Source organism: Ambystoma mexicanum, chromosome 14 (assembly GCF_040938575.1).
Source record: "Ambystoma mexicanum isolate Mex_15411 chromosome 14, UKY_AmexF1_1, whole genome shotgun sequence".
NCBI lineage: Eukaryota > Metazoa > Chordata > Amphibia > Caudata > Ambystomatidae > Ambystoma > Ambystoma mexicanum.
In genome coordinates this window covers 437,580,311-437,598,207 of record NC_090940.1, presented here as the reverse complement: position 1 = coordinate 437,598,207, position 17,897 = coordinate 437,580,311, and the positions used below count along the sequence as shown (strand labels likewise).

The 17,897-nt window shown below is 44.9% G+C and overlaps 1 protein-coding gene across 3 annotated transcripts in view; it reads left to right on the top strand.

Annotated features, from left to right (window-relative positions):
- AREL1 (apoptosis resistant E3 ubiquitin protein ligase 1) overlaps positions 1-17,897 on the top strand; it is a 1,423,594-nt gene that overhangs the window by 852,684 nt on the left and 553,013 nt on the right. For all 3 annotated transcript variants that reach the window (XM_069637637.1, XM_069637638.1, XM_069637636.1), the window contains one exon: positions 1,048-1,157. In XM_069637637.1, the coding sequence (XP_069493738.1) occupies positions 1,048-1,157 (110 nt within the window). The remainder of the gene's footprint in view (positions 1-1,047; positions 1,158-17,897) is intronic.

Sequence of the window (17,897 nt, the reverse complement as noted above, 5' to 3'; positions counted from 1 at the left end):
TGTCCACAAATAGGATAGTAGAGTGAGTCTGGGGAGGAGCGAGGAGATGGGAGCGGGGGTAACCCCAGCATGACATGTGGGCCTAGTATAGGGCTGCAAACATCCATTAAACATTTTGTGACACATACTTTCATCCCTGCATCCAAACACCGCACAGACAACCCAGCCACCCTCACACACGAAAACACTTGTCACATCTCGCACCTTCCACTTTTGTTTTGTCTGCACCTGCAGTTTGGCTGGTAAAATGAGAATATCAAGCCGTATTGGGAAGAGGTAGAACATTTAAACGGAGGAGGACTCCAACTTTGACACATCTGCTTCATTACTCCTTGATGCATATGCTTTTCCTTTTCATCTAGAGTGGTTATGTTTTTCTTACAGCAAACTCCCTTTCTAAGACTCTGCTACAAATGGGGTGGAATTATTCAAACAGGTTTCTCCAAGTCAATTCCTAGAGAGCCCCAACCACACTAGTGATTCAGGATAACCCTTTAACATTTAAATAATTGTGATTCAGATTCACATTATTCAAATATATTATGTGTGGCTATCCTAAAATATATAGTGGCATTTTATCTTACGTACCAGATTTGGACACCTCTACAGCAGGATGAGACCAGTAATACTTGAACTACTCTTTGAGTAGGTAGGTTAATTGTTGATATTTATAAAGGTTCTGCAATTTATATCTTGAATTTGTATGGCAAGATTTCTATTTTTCTTATGTTTACTTTTATACAATAAGAAAAAGGTTTAGCCCACACCAAGCAGGCTGCCTGCCATGATGATAGAGCAGTGCTGTGTTTTGGATTGACATTTGGCCTATTGCTACTGTTAAATAAATGGTAAAACAAGTAGGCCACTGACTAAGACAAGCAGAGAACTAACTTATTGTGTTGTACCTTTATCAATCAGACTGTTTACTACCAATTACAAGGGTATGCAAAGGTGGCTATCCAGCTTTTAAGTGTTCTAGCCATCTGGGTACTGGAACCTTAAACTGATGAATGGCAGCTTAAAACTGCTTTTATCTTTCTTTTTTAGCTTTGGACTGGGGAGGACCACGCAGGGAGTGGTTTGAACTCATCTGTAAAGCCTTATTTGACACATCCAATCAACTCTTTGCCCGCTTTAGCGACACCAACCAGGCGCTGGTGAGTTATTTTCTTTCTCTTGAGCCTGTGTATTACTTTTTATATTCAAGATCCATTAGAAACTATCGACAAACATATGTGCAGTATAGCAGACCAATTATGTGATCTCGCACTCTAAACACTGCTTTCAATGGATTGTATTTTCCCACAGATTCATCATCTTGATAGATCATCCCCTCAGCACCAGCTGCTTGAAATATTTCGACAGGGGGTGTAGTGCGGCTGGACGTCGTCTTTCGACCTCTGCATGCCTCGACTGCACCATTCCTTGACTCCAGACATGATGTTGGTAGAATACATTTCTGGGAGAGACTTATCCCCACTCATAATTTATGAGTTGCATCCTGGGGCAGCATCCCCCGCCCTATCCACATTTAATCCTGCCTTGATAAGGACCCCTCGGGGTCAAAACACATGTCGGCTGACCACCAATAGACCATGGGCCTCATTACAAGTCAGCCGGTCTGGAAACAACAGTGGCAGTAAATCCACCACCACCGTTGTTTCCGGACCAGCTGATTCCGAGTCATGCAGGCAGGAGGTGTCACTCCCGCCAGGTCAGACCTGGCGGGAGTGACAGCACCCGCCTGCAGGCAGACATGGAAACACCGGCTCTGTCATAGACGGAACCAGTGTTTCCATTGTCTCCAAGAATTCCGCCTCTGGAATTACCAGGTCACCGGGGTTGTAAAGAACCCGGTGATTCCGGCAATCGCGGAGGCGGAATGGCGTTACGGGTCCGGCGGCAGCCTGCCAGTTTTTCCGGCATGGCTACCGCCGGTTCGTAATGAGGCCCCATGTGTCTACACTATAAGAAATAAAATAAACTCACTGGAAATACCGCACTTAGTGTGAGAATCTCTTTATATATGAGAAATAACATTAACCAATCGCAAGGTAACCAGGACTATCCACGTTTCCCTACGAGAGGTGTGGGTTTACCTCTACTCATCTGTGACCTTGCAAAGAAATATCTGGAATAACAAATCAAACAAACGAGCGCAGTGTGGGAGTGTTCATATCTAGAGCCCAGCCTTCTCTCTGCCCGGAATACATACATCGTCATTATGCTCCCATACTTCAGTTCCTTTTTTTCTGCACACTCAGCATGCTGTTTCAGAACGCACTTTGCCAAACGTTTTCGATAAAAAAAAAAAATATCGACCTATGCAAGCTTGTCTGGTCTCAAGCAGCTGGGTTTTAAGTGCTGGAAGGAGTGTACCTTGAAAATGTCCATCACAGACCCACATAGTATCTAAATAAATAATAGATCATCAATAAAATAAAATATCATATCTGTGTGTGGTGTCTTGAGGTGGAACATGACATTGAGAAGTGTGACTCCTGTCAGCAAATTAATTTGAAAGCTGTCAGGGAACGCTTGGTGAAGTTGGTGCTGAGGTATCCCCCTCCGATATCCTGTGCCCAATCGCCCACCAAATCTTTGGGTGCCAACGAGGAAGGGCCTACACCTGAGAAAAAGGAAGACCGGCATCACAAGAAAGCGAAGAAGAGATCTTGCTCCTAAAGTGAATCTCACCACTTGTCCTCGTCCTCCCACAAAACAAACTTTTTCGGAGGAAGGTGCAAGCCATACCCGCATAAGGGGACCCCAAGGGAAGAGTAGGAGGAATTTAAGCAACAGATGCTCCAAATCTTTGAAAATGCTGCAGCAGATCTGCGTCCCAGATCCTGCTGCAGCAACTGCCCTTCACCAAATTGACCCACTGGTTGATGGGGAGTAATCGAGGTCCGAAGTGTAAACGAGGTCCGAGTGACCTCTGACGGGCTCATGGGATCAGAGCTCTGCCTCGAGTACCTTAAGACAAGATAGCTGCACCTTGAGGTAGATGGGGTGCTGGATTCCCATACTCCAACACCAATAAATAGAGACACCTCAAGGATTTGGCAAAGAGACTGTTAAGTTCATCAAGTTTTATTTCATGCCATGCTGACACAGAGCACAACCAGCATCGTGGTCAGGTACACGGACTCAACCCCTCAGGCTCAAAACGGAGCTCCCTCTTATAGCTCTCAGAGGGAGCATCCTGCCCCCACTCTCCCTACACAAGTCTAGGCAAACTCATCGTTAAGCATTAGCTCACCGGGCAATTATTTTTTTATTGAACTAAACCTTCAAAAATGAAATGCAATCTGCACACATCCTTACTTTTTCCCTGGTGCTCTGCCCAATTATGGTTTATGCAGCTGGACCCTTTAGACAAGTTTTCCAGACATGGCCTAATTAAATGTCTGGTTTCTGCCTATTCGTCAAATCTCTGAAAGCATGGTATCTTTGACTGTTTCAACTTTAAAATTACCTCATTCTACAGACTCTGAATCATTACTTAATTTTAGCCACATTTTCAGTCACATGCATTTTCAGTAAAAGGTATTGGTCAGCGCTCTTTTCTGTCTGTATACAGAAAACCTTATTTATCCATTCTGTGCCTTGCCACCTTACTACATCATGATAATGACATTTTCGACCTTATAAACACAACACCCTTTTGACCACTAGTATATACTACCATTAGGAATAACATTTTCACATAATTACAACACCACATTAGTCCATACAAATTTCTCAACTTAGTTTTAAGTGGGGGGCTGCCCTCCACTGCATTCAGTTGTTGATTCCCTATCCTTATTTCAGCTCCTCTAGTACATTCCCTTGTCTTTAAAGTTCTTTTTTTGTAAAACAATAACTTTGAACCATATCCAATGTCTATTCTCCTTAATATTTATCTACGAACATCGTATCACAATCTTACAATTTGTCACATACTACCATATTGTTATTCTTTAACAACACGTGTGTGTGTCATCTTCTTCCATTTAAGCCCCACTTCCTATAATCTTTTGCTTTAACCTAACTGTATGCCTTAGATAATTTCACAGCCATTGTGAGACTCGAGAGGTTTGGTCAAGCTTTAGAGGTAACCCATTAGCCCATTGTCTCTTCGTATGCCATACCTTGTCTGAAACTCCCACCTCAACAATATACAATCTCTCCTTGATCTTCTTTTCTGCCCATGCATATAATATTGTACTCGATGTGTCCCTCCCTCTTTTCCACACTCTTCCTTCTTCCATATCTTTCACATTACTCGTCTTTAGTTTGGCTTTGGTGGACCGTCTGTGTCGCGTCGCCTTTGTCCTTTCCTTTGAGCTGTTTTCACAGTCGGTCTCCCAGGTTTCTTTGATGCTTAGACCAGGAGTTCATTGTTTTTTCTTTTCTTTTCACAAGAAGTTCAATTTTACTACAGTGTCTCGCTTTCAAAAGGGTTCATTGTTCAATGAGTCCAAAAGAGGGCACGTTTCAGCATGGGGACGCAAGGTTGGGGGAGTCTTTTTGCAGACACAATTCAGCGTTGGGCTTTCACTGGGTTTCTCTATGACCTCCCTCTTTCCTCACGCGGTTCGACGTTAATTTCCCAAGGCATACAGGTCCCTCAAAGCATACCTGTAATTTAAAACAGAATGAGTTTCTTTTGTAAATTAAACATGTCTCTTCTATTTTAACACATTTCCTACCAACCCTTTACCTTAACCTCTCTTTTTCGCATTGGCTCTTAGACCTTATTCCCTAGGAATTGCGAGACATTTCCTCTGATTTGGCATCCCTGCCTCCTAGACAAGTTTACAAAACATTTTCATTTAAATATTGTCTTTTTGTGGGTCATTTTCACATTACAACCAAAATACCCCCCATTCCCAGCTCTGTGTCAGCTGGCTACAACCGGAATTTGTTTTCAATAATATACACGCTGTCCTTCATGGGACACATTTCTCCCCTTCCGGGTGCCACATGCAACACTGAGGAGACAAAAACAATTAAAGAAAGACGTTGTCTTCTTTTCTGGTCTTCTAGGCACGTCCGTAGTAGATGATGGAAACATCCTTGGGGATCCCCGTCATCTGTAGAAAGTCAAAATAGAGATAAGTCATTGGGGCACTGGCGAGGGGTCAGGTTTTCTTTCCAACTTCAACCCCCCATCCTCCTTTTCTGCTATCAAAAACATTCTCTGGATCATTCTCCCCTATTCGTTGGTGCACATAAACAACTATTTTCCAACCACCCCGCGGGATACTTAGTTTCAGCTTGGGACTTTGCTCAGTTTAGCTGCACATTCTTGCTAGTTGGTTGCACATTCTTGCTGGTTAGCTGCACATTCTTCCTCAGCTCAGCAGCCATTCTTCCTATTCTTTTCTTGTCTTTAGTTGGACCATGGTCTATGCTTGTGCTTTGTGTTCATCCTATGGAGATAAAACAGAGGCGTTTCGCTGCACACCGTCCCTGTCTAACTTGATCTAGCCTACCCCTGTCTTCCAAGACTATGGCACCAATTCTTACTACATGCCTCCATTTTTATCGTTCCCATTAATGTTTGCCTCTTCTAATGATTGCATATCCCTATCATAACAATCCTTTTGACATTATGAACACGAAAAATTATTATTCACCTTCAATTTTACTTCCGTTTTCTGTGGTTGTCTGAAATGGCCATGTTGTCATCTATTTTCTACTCTTTCCACACCTGATTGTACCTATCTTGGGAAAAACAGCTACCTTTTGAAGACATTGTGTTTCTTACTACCTTTTTCCTGTTACTCACCTGGATCCTTTTACCTTTAGTGCTGATCAATTGTGTGTCCACACCCTTGTAGCGTTTACTAGTACTTATCTTCTTCTTTTTCTCCCTAATTTTAAGGCCATGCAGACAAATTCTTGTGCTTCCACGTGAGAGGTCCATAGCTTTATCTGTAAAATTAATCAAAATCGTTACAGGCAATCAAAAGAAGTTTTTTACTTACCTCACTATATTTTCTTAAAATAGCTTGCGTGATTTTCCTTTGTTTAACTGACCCAATGTTTGTCAGCCATACTCCTTTTCTTGGTCTTCATTGTCTCTGATGCCTTTTGTTGCCCAACGCTTCTTTCTGCTGTTGGCCAGGAAACCTCATAAGTGCTATTTGTTTTCCACTTTTTTGCTTTTTTGTCTGTTTTATGCTTTTGAGTGTATCCCTTATCCTTTTATTCATTTGCACAATTGTTCCCTTTCTCAATTCTTTCCTTTATCCATCTTTTATTCAAGATAACCAATCACTTTCATCCTTTCCTGATTTATTTATTCCTGTATCCAATACTTTTGCGCTTCCTCGCCTGTTCTCTGACCCTATCTTCTTCCTTTTCCCTTTATTTCTACGTTCATCTGTCCTTCGAACTTCCTCACCCCTTCTTTCACGTACCCTTTGCTTTTCTTCTAACTTTTGCTGTTTGTCTGTCTTGTTTATAGGCTGCTCTCTGGTTTGCGATCAAGCTGCTTTTCTTGCTCTTCGCGATATTGCTGTTCTCGCCTCAGCCTATCTTTCCTTCTTATCCTTCAGTCCCTTAACTCCTTCTCTTTATTCTTTCTCTGTGCCTCATCTGACCTCTCTTTAGATCTCTCATCGTCACTTCCTTTCTCATCGAGTTTCAATGAGATTTGTCCTCCCATCCATTCGTCCTTTGTGAATGCTATCTCACCAGTTCTGTCTTCACTTCCTTTCCACTTCTTTCCCTTTTGCTCCTTATCGAGAGATGCACTTGTCTGTGCCTGATCCCTTCATTCATCATCGCGTCTCTACTTGTCCCTCGGGACTGCGGAGGTAGGATTTTTATCCTGATCCTTCCCTTTATTGTTGTCACTACTGTACCTAGGTGACTCATATGCGGGGTTATTGTACCCCGTGGCTGCCTTAAGCTCTCTTAATGGGTAGAGTCCCTCAGGCTTACTTCCCTCGATTCCTGTTTCAGGCGGGGCAGGTGTCGCTGTAGGCGTCTCACCCCCTCAGTGCATATATTTAGTATCCAAGCTGATGGAGGCTCTTCCTCCTTTCCTTGTTCTTATATTTTTCATAATTTGAGAACAGCACCGCGTTTTCTAACTTCTTGCTTGTATATGTGGCATGCAAGTAAGTTGCCACGTATTGTAAGACGGCTTTAGATAAAGACCCATTTTGTGGCCACGGCATAAACATCTTGTGGGCGGTACGTTTAACCGACTTGGTGCTATGTTTCTTAAGCTTGGGTGCATGTTTAGGCAGTTGCTTACGTAAGTGGGCAAGTGAGGTAATCTCCTCCATGTTTGAACTCTGTTTCTAACAATACTTTAATGCAATTTCACCACTCCCAACAATATGAGTGAGCACCAAATAGTGCAAGCTCCAATCCAATCTTTCCTGGCAAAATATTATATCATCAATTTTACTCAAGAGCATCAATCCGTGTGCGAATCCCTCTCAGTTACAGAATCGCGTAAAACCCAAACTGCATTTCAAACAATTAATGATACACAATTCTTTACATGTGACATACAACAGAACACGTACAATAGACACTTGACAGACTAGACAGACATCAGCTGGCCACATATATCTCTGCCTTGTAATCAATACCCCGACATGGGGTGTAAACAAACTCCCTTAACGACGTCTTTAAACGTGGTCGTATCCTAATTCACGTTTCTTCCGACTGCTATATTAAAGCGAAGGAATAAGGCGAATCCTCTCTTTTCAGGTGCCTGCCCTGGTATCCTCTGTTTTCTCTTGGGTGTCTATCCCGGTAGCCTTTCACTTGAACCACTACTGTCCTTCACGATTCTCATTTCATTCTGCTTGCTGCTTAATCATTTGCCATATTTCCGTCTGTTATGGCTGCCTCTAATTTGCTAGAGGACATCTGTCTCTACCTGTCATTCGAAAATGCTCATAAATATTTGCGTCCTGCGCCCAAATTTCTAAAATATTTCATTATTTCTCTGCCAGATCATACCGCTGGCTATATTTACCATGCTGCAAAAGTAATAAAATCTTTTACTTTTCACCCAACCAATCTCATTGGCCTTCTGCCGCTTCCATGCCTTCAAAATAGTGCTTGTGTCTAACTAGGGCATGTCCTAAATAAATATGCTTTCCTTGGTAACCTAAACGCTATCATCATGCTTTTACGCCTTCTTATTCAAACCTTTCTTCATCCATCTAAATCCTATGATACTAGAATCTCAACTGCTCATCTCAAATCAAAAGGGGTTTTTCCCTATTTAAAATAAATGTTCTCCACTCCAGCCGTCAAGGCCTCAAAATTGTAAACTATCACCCCATGTATAACACCACTCAAACTGTCCTATCACTCACAGTGGAGCTCCTGAAAGAAGGACCTTTAGGAGCACCCAAAACCCCCCTTCAATACATTTGTGCTATCCTCGAAATTATCACAGAGGACTCAGTACCCCCTTCAACTTCAGAGGGTATTCTAAGTCAAAATAATAGAAAACATGAATGGCAATGGGCCATTCAGCTACAGGACGATGCCTGCTCCTGCCTGTATGTTAGTTAAAAACCCCATGTAAAATCACTTGCTCCTCGTCTCATGACGTTCATCACTACCTCCTTTAATTCCACCACTATTTCTGTAGCTGTGAAACAACCCTTGTGAGCGTTGCCTCCACTCACCCTTGTTCATGCCATATCAGATTACATGATAGTCTGTTTTGTTGCACTTATCATTTGAGTGCCATTGCTTCCTTTTCACTACCACATGCTACCGGACGTTTTCTTTCCCCGCATTACTTACAGAACCTGCTCATTCATTTCCCGAGTCATTATCAGTGTTAAATTGTATTACTACACGGTCATCCTTGCAGGCATCTTAAAAATCTTCACAGGCTCTAAAAGTGTGGAGTGCTGCTGTGCAACTTTCAGTATTCTTTAAAAGAATACACATGACTCACGCCAGACGAACTGCTCACTGGCTACCCGTGGAGGAAAGGTTAATTTTAAAATCACAAATGTATGTCTCACACAGCACCAGTATATCTAACTGATGCTGTTACTAGGGTCAGTTCAGCCTGACCCAAACAAAGTCACCATGTCACTCAATTACAAGTCCCATTAACCAAAAGAGCTACTGCCAAAGAGCTAAGCTCCTCCGTCTTGTCCCCAGACCATGGAATGCTTTCTCTAGTGGACTTAGAGCAGAACCATTCCTCCTCATTTTTTCGCAAAACCCCTCAACCCTACTTTGGTAACCTACCCCTATCAGTTCCCCTAGCTGCGTTTATACTCATCCCCCTGTTGCTAAATTAACCTCTATGCTGTGTTTTAATCAATCTCTACTCTATCCAGTGTGAGCTAAGCATGTAGCTCATTCATTGTAATCACAATATATGTTTATCTGTCCTAGAACTACAGGCGAAGCTTTGCCATGCAGCCCCTTGTGTATGCCATTTTATTGTAATCTGCAAGCCCCTTCTTGGTAATAGCAACACAATGGGCCTCATTACACGGATGGCGGTAAGGATTTACTGGTACCAGTAAAATACCGGTACCGGTAAAATACCGGTACCGGTAAATCCTTACCGCCTTACTACGAGGTCCCTTTGCGGGTTGGGGGATTTAACGCCTGCTTTTTGCAGGCGTTAAAATCCAACCCGCAAAGGGACCTCGGAGCTAATTACGGCACCGCAAAATTGCGGTGCCGTAATTAGCGCCTTCCCCATTCCCATAGAGCCCTATGGGGCAGAAATGGGAATGGGGAAGGGCAATGGTGGAAGGGGGATTTACCGCCCCTCCAACCTTGGAATGGGGCGGTAAATCCCCTTTCCACCAAGGCGGTGCCGGTATTTTACCGGCATGAGCCATGGCGCTAATAGCGCCATGGCTCACCGCCTACCGTGTAATGAGGCCCAATGTCTAAGGGCTTCCATGTGCTCCATGAATTCTAATACACGCATAAGTAAAAAAGTTTTTTTTTTTTACGCATTCACCCTTTCCTTTCTACTGAGAATCGCTAATTTTGAGGAGATTGGGTCCTCCGACGTATTCCATATCTATGACAATAATCACCACAGCTGTGCTGCTTCGGAAAATCTTTCGGCGTCTGCGTCCTGCGTCGATGACGTTGATACGCTGTCCTCGAGGGCCTCCGTCGAGCCGACGTCACCGGATGTTATAAGTAGGACGCACGATGCCCTTAGCCTCAGTTCTGTTTTTTCCGCTAACGTGTTCGCTTTGGAGATCTCGGCGTGCCTCTGTTCTTCTGGTTTCTATTCTTCCGGTTCCTCGAACCTGTTCGTTTGTGAAGATCCATGATGTCTTCGTCTTCTTCTACCCCGCGGCCAGCTTTTGAGAAGTGTCGGGGCTGCAGGTCCAAGATGTCGTTGACGATCCCACAACACCTGCCTCTGTTGCTTCGGTGAGGACCACTACACGGATAATTGTGTAGACTGCCAGTCGCTTACATCGAAGGGCTTTCGGGAGCGTAAGAAGAAGCTTTCTGTTGGTAAGGTGGCCAAGCCTCGGAAGTCGCGATCCACTGGGCTTTTGACTGACGATTCGAGAGGCAACTCTCTGCATCGTCGTCGTCGGTCCGGGGGGTCTCGGTCCCAGAGTAGGTTCCGCTATTCCTCTGCCTCTTTGAGGCACTCACGGAAGTTCTGTCACCGGTCGCCTTCCCCGTCCTCGTCCGAGGACACCGCCCGTCGGCGGGTTGCTTGTCCCAACAAGCATTCCACTCCTGCCGAATGAGATTCATTTCGGCAGGAGATGATGGCGATTTTTCAGTCGCAGGGCTGCGGTCTGTCCATGCCGTCGAAAGATGCCTGCCGTGAGCGTGCTAGAGACACCACTCGCACGCCTTCGGGCTCCAGTGGTCGTCGCGATCACCGGGCACCTTCGAGGCCGAGGTCGTCGAGGGACTCTCTTGAGGCTCTGCCTCTGAGGAAGCAGTCAACGCCATCGGGCCCAGGCTGTCGAAGGACACGCTCGGGGCTCCGCCCTCGAGGACTGTGTAGAAGCTGTCGGCTTAAGGTTTAAGAACGTGGATCCTTTTTCATGTGACATTCCTGTGGTTCTGTCCTTTTTGCTTTTGTTAGCCCACAAGGGCCTGCAAGTGGGTACCATTAAAGGTTACCTGGCGGCGCTGTCCATATTTAAGCGCTCGTCTGAGGAGAGTTCTTATTTCAAAATTCCTTTAATTTCTCAGTTCCTGAAAGGGCCCACCGTCACCTCTCCAGGTGTCCGGTTGGGATTTGAACCTTGTTCTAAAGTTCCTAATGGGTGCTCCATTTGAGCCTTTACATTCTTGTCCTTTGAGACTGTTAACCCTTAAAACTGTATTTTTAGTTGCGGTCACTTCCACTCGTAGAGTGAGTTACAGGCCCTTTCAGTTAAGCCACCCTTCACTGTGTTTCATAAGGACAGGGCTGTCCTTAGACTCCGTCCTTCATTTCTTCCGAAAGTTGTACCGGAATTTCATTTATGCCAGAAGGTCATTCTTCTGGCATTTTATCCTCCTCCGCATCCTGGTAAGGACGAAGAGAGGGTCCATAGGTTAGATCCTAGGAGAGCTTTAAGTTTCTACATTTCAGGCATGTCCTGGGTCAGAGTGGACGATCAGCTCTTTATTGGTTACGTTGGAAGGCGTTTGGGACAAGCTGTTACTAAGCAGACTTTGTCTAGATGGATTATCTTGGCAATTTCTGAATGGTACCGCTTGGAGGGTAAAGACCCTCTGGTAGGCATACGGTCCCATTCTACTAGGGGTATGGCTGCCTCTACTGCCCTGCAGCGAGGTGTTCCTATTCGTAACATCTGTGAAGCAGCCACTTGGGCTTCGGTCTATACGTTTGTACGACACTACTCCCTAGATTCTATCCATGCGCAGGATCTGGCCTTTGGCAAGGTGGTCCTTTAATTGATTTTGATTGGGCATTCTAAATTTCTATATTCTAAATTCTTTTCCCTCCTCCATACATTGGTACTGCTTTGGGAGTCTGTCATTGATATGGAATACGTCGGAGGACCCAATCTCCTCGAAGAACAAGTTTCTCTTACCTGGTAAAGTTCTTTTGATGGGATGGTCCGACAACGTATTCCATATCCCTCCCTCCCTGCCTGCCCCTCTACAGAATTTCTTATGCGATTGCAGCTTACGTTTCCGCACGGCTTTCTGTGGTCATTCTGGCAGAAGATTGGTGCCACACGTTCTGGGGAAAAAACTGTAACTGAGGCTACGGGCGTCGTGCGTCCTACTTATAACATCCGGTGACGTTGGCTCGACGGAGGCCCTTGAGGACAGCGTATCGACGTCATCGACGCAGGGCACAGATGGCGAAAGATTTTCCGAAGCAGCACAGCTGTGGTGACTACTGTCATAGATATGGAATACGTCGTCGGACCATCCCATCGAAACAAAGTTACCAGGTAAGAGAGTAACTTGTTCTCCTTGCCAGACTACAGTAGGCACCAGAGACATTTTTATGGGAGGGCAAACGGGGCTCCTGCCCAGGGCCCCCACAAGGCTGCCTGATCTAAAGTAAGATTCCATTGTTCACCAGGCACACGCCAGGAGATTTTATTGTATGCTGCTGAGGGTCTAAACCTATTGCCTGTCTGTTTTGACAAGTACATTCTGCCTTGATTAATTATGTCATGCTTTCTGTTTTCACTGTGGAATACATAGTTTGTGTAGCACAATTTTGTAGCGTTATTTCCTTCCCATGGGAATGTTGCTGATCACGTGCAGTAGCCAAAGAAGAAATCCATATTCATCCATGGTGGTTCAGAAGGTAGCTCAGTGTGTTCAGCACTCATTGCAGAGATATGTGTTCATATGAAAGATTAGAAGGGCACATTCCAGCAAGGCTGGCTGAACATTCCCCAAGTGTGAAGTTTATAAACATACCTGCATATTTACTTGGTTTTGCAGCACAAGAGGAGCTATTAACAGCACTGCTCCTGCATCAGATAGGGGTTGCTATACAACTAAATGTCATTTATATGGTCAAGGTCCAGAATTCGTTTGTTCAGATGGGGCATTCTTAAAACGTAAGCAATCCCTTCCAAGGATGTGCATAAACTATTAGTCCAAGGGGTAAATAAGTATGCACATTCAAGTCTGTGCAGCCAAAGTGGTCATGCTAGTATCCTGGCTTTGCCAGCAGATGATACAGTGATCCTCGTCAAATCATATAGGATCCCTTGCATTACTGTGCTGCCTTCTGTGAGGTTTGCCTCTTTGCATGCTGGTACTTCCCTTGATAATGGAGTGAATGATGCTAGAATCATTCCCACGTTGTGTAACATCCTTCTGTAACATTTTGGTTTTACAATTGTCAGGTTTAGAAATGCGATTTGCGTACTTTGCAAGTCAATTTTTATAAAATTAGATTGTTTTAGTACATGTTAAGAGCTGGAAGAGAAAGTGTTCAAATGCAGTAATTGCAATATTGGCGCAAATTACAGCTTCATCCCTTGAATACTGTGTGATCCTGGGCATCACATTTAATCTTTTATTGAATTGCCAGTCCTTAAACCTTTCAAAATCGTCAGCCCTTCAGGGTGATTTTCTTCGCAGGGTATTTTCTTCATAAAAGCATCGCTCATAGTTTCACTGGCTATAGGGTTGCTCCACTATGATTGATAGTGAGCATTGATATGCTGCACACCAAAGGCACGTGTTCCCTTGATCTCTAATGGCAACGCTATTTGAATACCATGTCCCACTCCATTCTGTCTGTCTGGATATAGACACCTTCCTGGCAGCTTCTAATCTGCATTCACTATCTATGCTATGCTATGCTATGTGCAGCTTTATTCTTCCTTGTGGTCTACTCCATCCATGCTTGAGCACTTTTGCATTCTCTGAGGCAGCTAATGTGAGTTCTCCGCCTATTCTGGGTTATATGTATCTTTTCACATACAGTCCTACTTTAATATTGCAGGCTGCATATCTTCCTGGATGCTATTTGACATCTTGTTTCTATTCTAGAAGAGAAGTAACCTCTTCGTAGATTGCTAATGTTGGCCTTCAAATGCTACTTGTTTATCATTCTGATTAGAGCAGGAATGGAGAGGGTAGGGGACTTAAAGGGCGTAAACATGCTTATCTTGAATGCTGCACTGCAGCATAAGTATGTATCACAGAGAATAAGGCCTCTAGGCAATACTGAATATTCCCATACAGATGCTTCTCATAAGACAGGAGAGAAGCGCACAGGTTATCAGTAAAATAATGCATTTCTTTGTTAAACTCATTGGCAGCATGCAAAAGATGTTTTTTTGTCTGCGCTCTTTCATCCTTTTCAGAATGAATCACTCTTGTTAGTCCTTCCGACCAATATATACATATGCCTATCTTTAAAACTCCACAACTGTGGGCCCTGGCTTTAGTCATCCGGCTCCTAAAGCTGGAATGCCCACCCACCAGTACTAAAAATGAAAGAATCTTGCATTGCTTTCCTCAACAGGCTGGACTCATTAATATGCAATCAAGCCCCTTCCTAATTTCCTTATGATAAATAGCTAGGCTGGCTCTAGAAATGCCATCCATGTGCTAATTCTTCTCTTGTTCAATGTATTCCTGCATTAGCACCATTGCATCCTCTGCGCTCGCGCCATAAATGCCACTGGGCTAATGTGAACCTACAAGTTTAAATGACTACCACTGAAAAGGTGGCTATTAAAATCACACCACAGCTGACACATTTTCCACAAGAGACTGCTAAACCAATGCCCCATCGATAGTCCGATAGCCGCCTTTGCTACCTGGGCATACAGCCTCATTGTCTTATCATTTAGACCAACAAATTGTTTATCTTGTCTTTTTTCTCCTTGCATTCCAAAACCCTAGTGTCAGTTAACCTTTTAGTCACAACCGGACAGCTTCTGGGGCTGTCCTACCGTGAAACACATTCATTTTGCATGTAATGCACTTTATTTAAAAAAATAAATAAATGCAATGTATAAGACACATTCACTCGAGCATTTTCCAGATCACTGAAATAACCTCACAATTACATCGGCTGTTAGCCTGTCTCCTTACCACACTCGCTTGGGTGCGATAAGTACAGCTTTTGCAAGACCGGATCATTTGTCACGCAGTGCTTATCTCAAAGAATGCCCTTGCACATTCCTTTCTTGATAAATCACTGCGTTCACTTTCGTGGGCCATAATGCAACCATGTTTCTGTAACGCTCACCTGACTCCCACGGAGGCGCTGGTCTAGTCTGGGTTGCTGTGGCCTCTTCGAGCGTGACGCGCAGAACTCGGAGCACCGACTGAACAGGACCCTCAAATCTTGCTTGTCTGGCCCGTAGGAATATCCTTCTGCAGATGAGAAAGGGGATTAACAGTCTGCAGAATAGTGTGCTTGCTTCCCCCTTCCCCCCTTCGTTCTTCTCTAACTTCCTCCGAAATCCCCGGTTGAAGCTCACCTTATGGTTTGAAAGGATGAACTCTCCATCCTGCTTCTGGTGCAGGGGGCGCGTGTTTGTCCAGTTACTTCACTGGTTTTCAGAATGGCCTTGGCAAAATCCACTTGACTTTTCCGAGCGGAACGCCGTAAGTATGAAGATTACAAAAGTTCAAGTGTTGAGCCTCCTTTTCTGTTGCCTTCCTAACCTGTGATCTGTCCTTTATTTCAGGTGCAGAATGAAGGCGATGCGTTGAGGGATTGAATTGCCGATGGTAAAGTCAGGTGAGTTAGCGATGGGGGGCGATCCCTCTTAATGTCTTTATATTCCTCCAGTAATGTCTTTTGTCCTTTCCCCATAGGGGCCGGGGTGCGGTACCTGCCAACGAAGCGGCGCCGACCCGAAATGAGGAATGGTCCACCAACAGAAGACCGGTAAGTGTTATGGCGGAAAATTAGGCTACCCTCATATGTTCCTTCTGCTCACCTTTTGTCTCTTCTTCTCTCTCCTAGGCGCAGAGATGTGGCGACCGGTGCAGACAGTCGCGGTGGAGCCAGAAGAACTCCCGAGGACAGGTGAGTGAAGCGCGGCACTGCAGCGAGCAACGCAGTGCTTTTAAATGAAAGTCTTTTCTCAGGAACGCTGGCGTGAAGGTTCCGGATGCAGGTAAGAAGTTTGATAAAATTCTTGGTTTTCACCTTTCTCTTCTCTTCTTTCCTTACAGATGTTCCAGGATCGAGGCGGGCGTGGCTGGAGACCAGATGCAGGAGCAGACACAGTGAGCGTTCAGCTGCTTAGATGCAGAACTTGGATGCGAAGCGTGATCTACTGTCTGGGCGTGGCTTAAATAGCCTCCAAAGTAGTTCCAGGTAAGTATCCTTCCCTGGCCACGCCCGAGTGGCAAAATAGTCCCAATGAAAAAATAGTCCCTTTCAGGTCTCAGGGAGGCCTGAATCTTGCAGCATGGTCTGCATCAGGTAAGTGCACAAAACACCTTCCTTTATGAGCCTGGCGCCTATGGCGCCAGGACTGATGTCCAACATGAGCCTGGCGCCAACGGCGCCAGGACAAAGTCCAAAGAGCCCCTATAAGGGGCCGCTGGGCTTTTACCCGGGGCCATGATGCCTGCTCCCGGGGGTGCTGGGCCTGGCCTGGTGCTCCGGGGGTAGGCATCATGACAGCACTCCCCCCCCCCCCCCCCCCCCAAGGCCCCTCCCAAGGACGTTCCCTCTGGAGGTTTCGGTTTGTTTGGGAAATTCCGATGGAACCTTTTTACCAGCCGAGGTGCATGTACGTGGTCGCTGGGTTCCCAAGACCTTTCCTGAGGCCCGTACCCTTTCCAATCAATTAGATAGAAAAGTTTTGATTTTGAGATCTTAGAATCCAAAATGTTCACCTCGAATTCAGGCTCCCCATCTATCTGGATTGGTTCTGGTGGCTTTATTAATCTGGTTCCTAGTTGCACTGGTTTTAAAAGTGACACATGAAAAACGGGGTGAATCCGCATGTTAGCTGGTAGATCAAGCTTGACTGCCACTGGGTTAATTATAGCTTTGATCGAGTAAGGGCCCAAATACCTTGGATTAAAAGTTCGAGGTCCCTTGAGCAATAAGTGTTTGGTAGCCAACCATAACTTGATCCCCTATTTGGTATGGAGGCGCCTCACTCCGATGCAGATCTGCATTCTTTTTGTATTTCCCTTTCGCTTGTTGCAAATGTGCAGTTGCATCCTTGAAGGATTGAGTTATCGTGGAATGCAAATGGTCCACTGCGGGCATTTCAAGGCTGAGAGGTGAGTCCAGGTCTGAAGTACGAGGGTGATGTCCATATAGGGTATAAAAGGGGCTTTGTCCAGTTCCAGAGTGTACCGAGTTATTGTATGCATATTCGGCCACCCATAAAATATCCTTCCAATTACCTTCCGATTGGTGCAATATACATCGTAGGTATTGTTCAAGGGTCTGGTTCGTTCTCTCCGTCTGACCATCGGTCTGTGTGTGGTGGCTGGTTGAGAGTCTTACGTCGATTTGTGCCAGTTGACAACACTTTCTCCAAAAATGAGAAATAAACTGGCTTCCCCGGTCGGAGACTAGTATGGACGGGAATCCATGCAAACGGATGATATTTTCGAGGAATTCCTTGACTAGGACAGAAGCTGAAGGTAATCCTTTCAACGGAATAAAATGGGCCATCTTGGAAAATAAATCCACCACAACCAGAATAGTATTGTATCCATTACAAGGGGGCAGGTCTGTGATAAATTCTAGTGACAAGGTGTGCCAAGGTGCTGGTGGAATGTCTAAAGGCTGAAGAAGACCGGCAGGTTTTGTCTTTTGGCCTTTGTTTTGGGCGCAAACTCCACAGGACATCACAAAAGATTTAATATCCTTTCGCCAGGAAGGTCACCAGAATTGTCGTTTAATTTTTTCCTCAGTTTTGGCAATGCCAGGATGTCCTTCCATCGGGGTATCATGATGACGGGAAATAACCAGTTCTTGTAAT